The sequence below is a fragment of the Styela clava genome, chromosome 13 (assembly GCF_964204865.1).
Source record: "Styela clava chromosome 13, kaStyClav1.hap1.2, whole genome shotgun sequence".
NCBI lineage: Eukaryota > Metazoa > Chordata > Ascidiacea > Stolidobranchia > Styelidae > Styela > Styela clava.
In genome coordinates, this window is record NC_135262.1 from 13821119 (window position 1) to 13830925 (window position 9807).

The following is a 9807-nucleotide window of genomic DNA, read 5'->3' on the forward strand; positions in this document are numbered from 1 at the left end:
AAAGAATAGTTCACTGAAGAGAGAATTTCCGCCACCACATTTCTAGTGTTATCAACGATCAGCTGTTGTGGGCTATTATGACATCATAGATTGATACCTATTGTAAATTTATCGAAAACTACGCGCACTGGCAGTTTTATGTCTTAAATTTTCCATCAAGGTTTAATTTGATTAGTTTTCAGACATTTTATTGCCAATAGCCAAAGAATAGTTCACTGAAGAGAGAATTTCCGCAATCACATTTCTAGTGTTATCAACGATCTGTTGTAGGGTATTATGACATCATAGATCGGCTCGTATTGTACATTTATCGAAAACTACACGCACCTGCAGTTGTATGTCTTATGTTGCACGAACAGTATGCATGGGCTCGCAGTTGGATGATGCTCATATCATGATATTTTATTACACTTACCTTAAGAATATTACAATTCACCCTCACATTTCAATCAATAGCTGTTTTTGATGTTATGTAGTCGTAACGAGAGTAGCCTCATCCTACAAAATACTGTGGTGATGCGTTTTGAATGGAACAAACTGTAAGGTGTGCAATGATAGTTTCCGCCAAACGTTAATTTGATTAGTTTGTGGACAGTTTTTTCCCTACAAACAAAGATTAATTGAATGACGAGAGATTTTCAGCCAACACATTTCTCATGTTATTCAAGATATGCTGTTGTGGGCTATTATGCTATTATAAATCGGTACCTATTGTACATTTATCAAGAACTACGTGCACCGACAGTTTTATGTCTTATTGTGCGCAATTTACCTCTGAATTCAAAAATCGTTTTGATCACTATTCGCTTCGGAGTTTTTTTACGCTTTTTGACGCGTTGATTATATTATAGAAATTACCCACCAAATGTACCCCATTTCATGTTGAAATTATCAAAACAAAGTTAATTTTTTCCCAAAATTCAAACAAAGACTTTCGTAGGAACCAAATTACTCCACTTTTGGGAACATAACATGTTTCACCCAGTCATTATCAAATTAAATTTCATTTCCCACAATTAAATCTACGGCCTGACAGATGAGGCTCATTCAAAAACTTTATAATTACTGAACTATTACGACTCGAAATCACGAAGTCACGTATTCAATATTAATTAGTTGTTTGAATAACATATAAATAAGCCTTTCAATGTAACTCAAAAAACTAGTCTAATCAGTCTGGGGACTAGATTTGATCTAATTGTGTGTGCGTGTGTTGTTGAAATCAACGAATAAAATCAAATAGAGTTTTCTAACGTAAATTCATTCACGTGGGCGTTGACGCTGAAGGGTGAACGGGCGACTTGCAAGTCTGATACAGCCAACGAATTAGCAATATCTGGTAACATCTCATTTATTTATCATTTATTTGCTATAATATTAATGACCAGATGTTGTGGGGTATATATTATGATTTTCGATTGCAACTTTTCGTATATCTGTCCATCTGCTTGCATCTGCGGATTTTTTCATGTAATGTAATGTGCATATAACTCATAGATGCAACCGCATATACAGGGTGATCAGATCAAGTGTAGACAAATGTTTATTAAAATATCTACAATATAAATGTGAGAAAGAAACAATTATTTTGCAGAAAATAGCAGTATAAAAATAAATAAATAATAGAATTCATTGGTAGTTTTCGATATATCTTCCCTTTGCCGTCACTACACGCCTCGATCTGAATGGAACTTGACTCGCGAGGCACGTATGGTTTCTCCTGAAATTTTGTCCCAACAATTCATTAATCTATGCCTTAGACTTAGAGCAGTGGTTCCCAAACTTTGTTTTCGCGACCCCACAACTAGAAACTTTGAGTAACTTCAAAAACCAGTACTGTATATCAGTTCAATTATCTCAATGGGAACGATGTGGCTGTATATCGACTGCAAGTGGACATTGACGGTGAACATTAGCCCAAAAAATATACGAACGAGTCCGGAAATGCGCCGGAAGTACCGCAAACGATTTACAAACACATGGCATCGTATGAAAATCACGATGTAATATGTTTTAGATCAAAATTATAACAGTTCTTTGGCGAAACAAAGGCGAACTTGATGTAGTAGATGGCAAGGAAGTGTACGATACCTCGAAAATAGTGTAGCGTACCACAGCACACGCCAACAGGACACCCCAAGAGAACAGACCCACGGTGTCACAGCGCCCCCAGTATTTCCTTTTCTAAATTTCAAATCACTTCCATTTGTGTGCGCATGTTTGACAGAAATTAGGCGACTCCGCAAAATCTTCCCGGATTCGCGACCCACAGTTTGGGAACCACCTACTTAGAGCAGTTGTTCTCAACCTGAGTTAAGCGCACGACTAGTGATACCCAGAAGTTTTTCAATTGGAACGACAGCAGCTTTGAATTATTGAAACTATTAACTTTTGAATTCGCTATATGGCGTTTATAGCGCAACCAGTTCTTGTATTTTAGAGATCGATCTCGACCGTTTCTATCCACCCAAAACGACATCTTAGGTACACATCATTTTTATAAAGTACAATTTCTTAAAAAATGATTACGTCATCGCGAATTTATCTTCTGTGGCGTTTCATTCAAAAGAATATCATCACTAACTCTATTGCTAGAACCCAATAAATATGAAAAATAATTGAAGTACCAAGATTGCTGTTTAGGAGAATTGACAATGATAAATTCAGAATCAGTTTTCGGTAAAAATATATAGTTCACGATTTTATTGCAAATTCGTCTATTTAAACGTGCGCGGTTCGGGAATAATATTTTGAGAGATACCGGGATAATATCATGTGAAGTTGCTTTGTGCCGTAATAAGCTAAAATTATAAATTATTACGTTAAACGTCACGCTGCAGTTAACCGGTTACTTTTACCCGGTTAAAGTGTTTTCCTTGAAATTCCCAGCCCTACCCACAATACATTTTATCATAATCACTAAATCAGTGGTACCAAGAGTTGATTAACCGTGGGCCAAAATTTTAAGCGAAGGAACATTCGCGGAAGGTATGTAATCCTAATTAAAAGCTGAAGGATATTTGCGGGCCGGGAGAGGGGAGCGCCTGCAATGGGACGATACCGATAAGTTAACGGTATAATTAAATTGTTACGAATATACACGTGCTTAAACTGTGATAATGACGCAACATTCGGGAGTAACAAAACGTGAAATGGTGAAAACATTAAGTGATAAACATATTAGTATTTATTTACGGTAAAACTATTTCTTTCACTGAAGTTCTGCAGGCCATTTCAAACTGTTACGCGGGCCGCGGTTTGGGAACCCCTGCACAAAATTATCCGAAACCTCGGCCGAATAAGCATTATGACGTAACACGCAAAACGGCCAGAACATGCCCGTTCCGTTTTCGATGGACAGTAACGCCGAGGGCGATCTTTATGGACAAGGATTGATAGCGCTATAAACGCTGTTCAGCGAATACAAAAGTTACTTGTAGCAATAATTCAAAGCTGCTTGCGGACCACTAGTGATGCGCGTACCTCGGTTTGAGAACAACTGCTCTAAAGCATAGATTGATAACTTGTTGGGATAAAATTTCAGAAAATACAATACGTGTCTCGTGTAGTTCCAAACAGATGGAGGCGTATGAGGCAAAGGGAGGATAGATAGAAAAAATAAAGAATTTTATTATTTATCCTTTTACATGACATTACGCAAGATGTCACACGAGACTGGCAGTAGAGTTGAGCACACAACACAAATTTTTACAAATATTTGTCAGGCCTTCGACGCGCTTAAAAAGATCAAATTTAATATTTTCTATATGAAAATTTGAATTCAGCTCCATTCGTTTATTTAAAAAAAAGAAAAAATAAAATAAGAAAGGTTGTGAATTTTGTTCCTGGAATTTGAAAAAGCAAAATTCTGTATGAATGTGATCTCTGTACGTTAAGCATTAATTTTGCACTAATTAAGCACTAATTTCTGTGCGATTTTGAAGACAAATATTTTATTTAAGATAGTATTTAATGTTTAACGTAACCATACATGATTTTTGTGCTAAATTTTATTCAGATTTTCTTTAATTACAATCTGAAATACATCCTCATGGTTTGCTTTTCAGAAATTTATGAATGAAATCGTAGCAAAACTGTTTTAAAATTTGGCTGTATTTTATTTCTGTTGTGCTTTATTGTACAATATATAATGGTAATGAGATTGCGTAAATTGTAAGTAACGCCAATTCTACCTATAGCCTGGGGACTTCTGGTTGTAAGTGTCACGAATAACGGAAAACTTGGGCGTGAATTGTTAACTGACATTTTTGTGATGCATATTTGATTTCTCGGAATCGGAAGGAGATAATGATAGGATCAGGCGTTAATGAATCACCTGGCTTTAAATGAATTGGTGATTAGTTTGCCAAAGCACACAAAATAATATTAATTTAGCACTAAGAGAATGCGGGTCGAACGTTGGCGGCTTCATAATGGCTGGTGTCGCAATAGTTATAAATTGTAGTTATCTTGGGCAGGAACCCGGTGAGATAAGACGGCCCAGGAAAAACATATTCCCCATCACTCATACCATACCCCATTTGGTAGACTTAGTGTAAAAAAGGAGCAGCGGTAAAAGGAAAAACCCGATATTAACCTAAAACGGTCTATTAATAGAGATCTTACTTAAAAACAAGAGCTTGAGCAAAAATATCGTTTACGCCTCATGTCAAATTAATACAACAATCTTATTTTCGAACAAAAACAAAAGTTTAACTCAATTAACTTTTACCCACCAAATGCCACGCCATGTAAAATACTGTTCAATAAATATGTATTGCATGTGATTTTGTAAGAAAAGCAATACATGTCACCATGACATAATCTTATTTGGAAAATTCCCGTTTGACGTAACAACATTACGAAACCGAACCATTTTTTACATTGTTTTGTTATGCGTTGCATGACTTTTATAGAAATACGGGTTACAGGCCGAATCTCCTCAAAAAATAAACTTTTCTCGTCCAAATTCCGCCGGATCTAAAATTAGAGAGTTAACATGTTATAATGTGCGCAAAAAAGGCTTTTCGAAACTCACAATAAATAGAAAGGTTACATTTAAAGCGCCGTAAAGCATTGTCGTAACGCCAGAACGATCGAAGCAAGTGACAAAAGGACTTGGAAATTCAAAATGAATATGAATCTTATTTTTAAGATTTTTGTTTCGAGTTTTGTGATGATAATGCTGCTGAAAGCAACACAAGGGTATAGTTTTAGTAATAGACTCGGTCATGAACTCAGCGAAAATATGCGAAATTCAATCGATGAAGAAACTGATTCAAATCATTTAATATTCAAACGATCGGCTAGGCATCGTCGAATAGGGTGAGTTTGTTTAAATATGTTGATTTACTTTTTACAATAATTATATTAATTTGACTTTCTAATTCCATAAGTCAATCTTTTCCTAGCTCCGTCCGTCAAATATGTTATGTTCGAGAAGTATTTTGATTACATGACCTATGGTATAGACTTTATAATATGTCAGGAATAAATAATTTTCAACAAGTGTACTGTTAACCATTTGTTGCATAGCAATCTACCTACTTTACTGACTTTGTTAAAAAAAACTATTAATACACAAATAAGCTATTATTATACTTGCCAATCCTGATGACTGAAATACCAATCAAACCAAAAACTGACAGCGACAAGTTGTTGACTAACTGGTTTTGCCATGACGACTAAAAATAGCTGTAGCGAATTGGTAAAATAACGTGACTAGGTGTGTGCAATTATACTGCAATAGAATAGTTTGAAGTTTTTTCTTATTCATCACATTTGATTGACATATATTTGAAAGTTCAACACGAAATGATATTTTGCAAACTACTTTGTATTTCTTATAATAATGAAAAATATTTTTTCCTCAATTTCGGGTGATCATCCATGAAGTGTTTCAACTTTTGGTATAAAAAAATCTCTATCTTAGTTTGGGGAAATAAGCAATGCCTATGTTTCCGTTCCTGAATAGATTTTCTATTTATTTACTCTTGCTGAGGTGCTAGGCCTGGTTTGTACAACGACATTTATTATTATCAGACCGAGATCTCAAACGGCGACCCTAAAATACTTTGACTAAGGAGGTAGCATGTAAATGTATGTATTTTTTTGCAGACTCGTAAACACGATCTACAGTATTTGTGGAAAAGTCATGGAAGTAAAATGTAGTTTGATTCGAGAAAAATGTCATTGGTTGACAAAGAGAAGTACAGATGATTTTTACAAAAAAAGATCTAAAGGTGGCCGAAGTAAGAATATAAGTTCTTTTTTAATTTAATATTTTTATCACTCTTTATAAATTAAAATTATTTAATATAAACTTTTTTATGAGAATCATTGCAATGTACTGTCTACTAAATTGCTATTCGGTTTTACAGTTAAACGCGGCAGGAGAAAATCTAGAAGGGGAAAGAATAGGAGAGGAAGAAAACGACATCATTTGAACATTCCAGTGCATTGTAACACGTGCAGAAATCTTTGTTGGTAGAGATAAAGTGACGTGATTTACCGCAGCGATCAACAGCAATATTGACTTATTTTTATAATATGCTGTTGGAATCTTCTCGTAATATTGATTGTATGAATCAAGAGCTTTTCTAATTCTGTTAGCTATTTATGGGATTCGTGATATCAGCCATAGTCAATACTATGAAGTAATTCATGATTAATTTATGGAATAATAAGCTGATTTTGTATTGCAAACAAACAGGCATCTCTATCTTGTCATTCTGTGCTAATTTTTATTCTCGCATTGTCACAATGTGTGCAATGCTCTTTTTGTGGCCAAGCAATTCGTTGACCAATAGTTATTTTCATGTTTTATTTGAATGAAATACACTGTGATGCAAAATATTCATTCCGCAAAAAATCGTCAACGATATTCATTAAGTTGTATTTTGCGGTATGCAACTTATACACAGAACTTCTTTGCTGTATTTATCTGATGCCGAGTATAGATTATTATCAGAGCACAATGCAGATAAGAGATATAAAAAAGACTTAAGATGAGTAAATTCTTTCTCTTTCATATTTATATTTTATGAAATATGATTATAAATTTTATCTATTTTGCATTTTTTATTCACTATGTGCGTTACTATGTTCCTATATTATGCTCAATACAAGTATTTATAAGCATATGCTGTGGGATGTAATGACAGATGAAAGACAGAGGTTAAACATTAGTGGAACTGGTTTCAATTTTTTTTGTTAAAAAAATGAAAATGATTTCAGTTAACATGAAATAAACGTAGCAATGTTAGCTTTTTAATAATACGGCTTCAATGTGTAATCACTAGGTTTGTGTAATTGGACAATTTTACCAAGAAACACCTTTGACTGCTGATCAAGTCAGTTAGTTGCGAAATGTTCATTTGAAAAATTATTTGAAAACGCTTAAAAGTGAAAGAAAGTTGTCGATAAAATGAAATATTTTACAAAATCGCTATGCTATCTTCATTGTAGACGAAACTTTTTTGCGGTTATAGAATGACGAGAAGAATTTTCAATTCTATAATCCATTACGCAGTATTTTCGTACTAACCTCATCATGGCCTAAAGGCAGCGAGATATTTGGAGATAGGCACGAAGTAACCTTTTGATTTATTAAAATCACCTGAAGGAAGAAATAACTAAATAAATATTACAATATTCAAACATTTTTCCGACGTTAATCTCACACAAAATTTAGTATTCATAGTCGGTAATAATCAAATGGTTCGCAAAGCGGCGAAAACATGATTCACCACCAGCTTTAAAAGACACCGGGTATCGGTACACGTTCCACGTATTGTGCGTGGTTTTATTAATACCCATTCATCTTCAATATCATTTATGGCCTAGTTGTATGTGTACTGTCACCAGGCCTGGTGCGTTGGCGTTGCATATTTGAGGTTCCAAGTTTAAAACCAATACGCACCCTTTTATTCAGGGCTTAAAGTTGGGATTCGCGTATATGGTAAGATGTGAAAAGCCGTGCGGTTAATAATTAATGTATTTATCATTCTATGAAATTTCAAATCTATGACTATGACCTATGACTAAATCGCCATTTAAAGTTTTAACGCTCTTCCATTTTTATGAAAGCGCGAAAGATTTACATGAGTATACCGATCAAACATCTATGAACATTGCATGAGCTGACATATTTTGAGAGCATTGGAAGACGCACATTTAAAATCTGACGTTTAATTGATATTTTCTAGTATACAGGTTTTGTTTGTAATATTTACCAAACAACAATGCGCAAATATCCGAATAATACCTCGGGCGAAATAGAGTTATGATTAAAACCTATAGTGGAATAATTTTTTTCTAGCAGGGTCAGTTTAAGTTAGCCTTTTTTGAAAACTTGGCAACATCTCATGTACGTTTATTTAGAAAATAAAATTTCACAACTCCCTCCACCTGTTTGCAAATGCTTGAGGATAGATTTCTACTTTAAAGCATTTTTATTCAGAGATTAAAACAATGCATGAAATTAGACCTAAAGATAAGATTTAATACCAGTTTTCTTTTCATACTTTGTTATTGTACGATGGATAAGACAAGGTTACGGGAATACGTCACTATGTCACACCAATAATAAATATTGCCAAACTTTGGATGTTCAGCAAGTACAATCGCAAATATTGTAAAGTCATTACAAAGGCATAAATGTCAAAGATGAACATTATTATGATGCTTACAATGATTACATTTTTGTGAGATACCCAAATTTTATTACTGCGGAACACCAGTTACGTTTATGATACTTTGTTGCCTTACTTGCTCCTTGTTTTGTGGTTGAAACCAGTTAGATATACGTCGCTTCAAATGAATCATTTGAGATAATTATATCTGAAAGTCACGACAAATTAATTTATTATCAAATGAAACTCTATGTTTCAAAGTAATATGATTCATATACTAGAGGCAAAACAAAAATACCACATGATATATTTTAATCTCATTGCCAAATTCATATTTGCTGTATTGATCGTGTGAGAAATAAATGAATATGAAGAATAATTATCTCTATATTTTAAAGGAAACTAGAAAAAGTATTTATATCTGTAATGCCTCCAAATTAATGATATATTAAAATATTTGCATTCGAAGTCAGTGAAATTCGCACTGATTACATCAATGACTAATAAACTATGGTGGTATAATATATACAGTAATATTGCAGTCAAACAAATTAAACAATGATAAGCGTAAACTATATCTTTGACTGAAAGTTGTTAACAAAATTTAATTAAAGTTATATTGTTGATTCAGGACGATCAGAACTGATGGACATATGTTTGAATACTTCGACGTCAGAATACTCCCATATAGGTCGTTTAGGGATAAATTCGTTGCTTCTGCATTAGGAATTCTGCATTACACAAAATGTTGTCGGTATTTGGGTAATACATAACTTCATAATTACATAGGCCGATATGGCTATACCCGAAGGTCATGCTCTGGGAATTTACATCGAAATTATATGGCATTGAAATCAACGAGTGTTACCATCGGTGTATAGTATAACTGGGTATGGGTATCAAATAGGATTTTAGCAAATTTTTGCAAAAGTAGCTCGATATATGAATTGCTTTTCAGATAACACAGGCGTTTTTATGCTTGTAATTAGGCTGTGACCAAATAGATTTTCTAAAGAATAACAGTGCGTGGGTGTGATGTATAACTATAAATATTTTTCACAGTGAAAGCGGTCGGAAGTTGAATGAATGAGGCATACTCAGAATTTAGCGCCAGACCAAGCTTTGAATATTTGGAATTAGTAAAAAAAAAGTAATAGACCTGATTACATGTTAC

The 9807-nt window shown here is 34.0% G+C and overlaps 1 protein-coding gene across 1 annotated transcript; it reads left to right on the forward strand.

The window, feature by feature from the left end:
* The first annotated feature begins 4046 nt into the window (after nucleotides 1-4046).
* On the forward strand, nucleotides 4047-7118 carry LOC120332729 (uncharacterized). Its single transcript, XM_078119500.1, has 3 exons — nucleotides 4047-5325; nucleotides 6118-6251; nucleotides 6381-7118. The coding sequence occupies exons 1-3, from the start codon at nucleotides 5132-5134 to the stop codon at nucleotides 6488-6490; spliced, it is 438 nt and encodes a 145-aa protein (XP_077975626.1). The 5' UTR covers nucleotides 4047-5131; the 3' UTR covers nucleotides 6491-7118.
* The last annotated feature ends 2689 nt before the right edge of the window (nucleotides 7119-9807 follow it).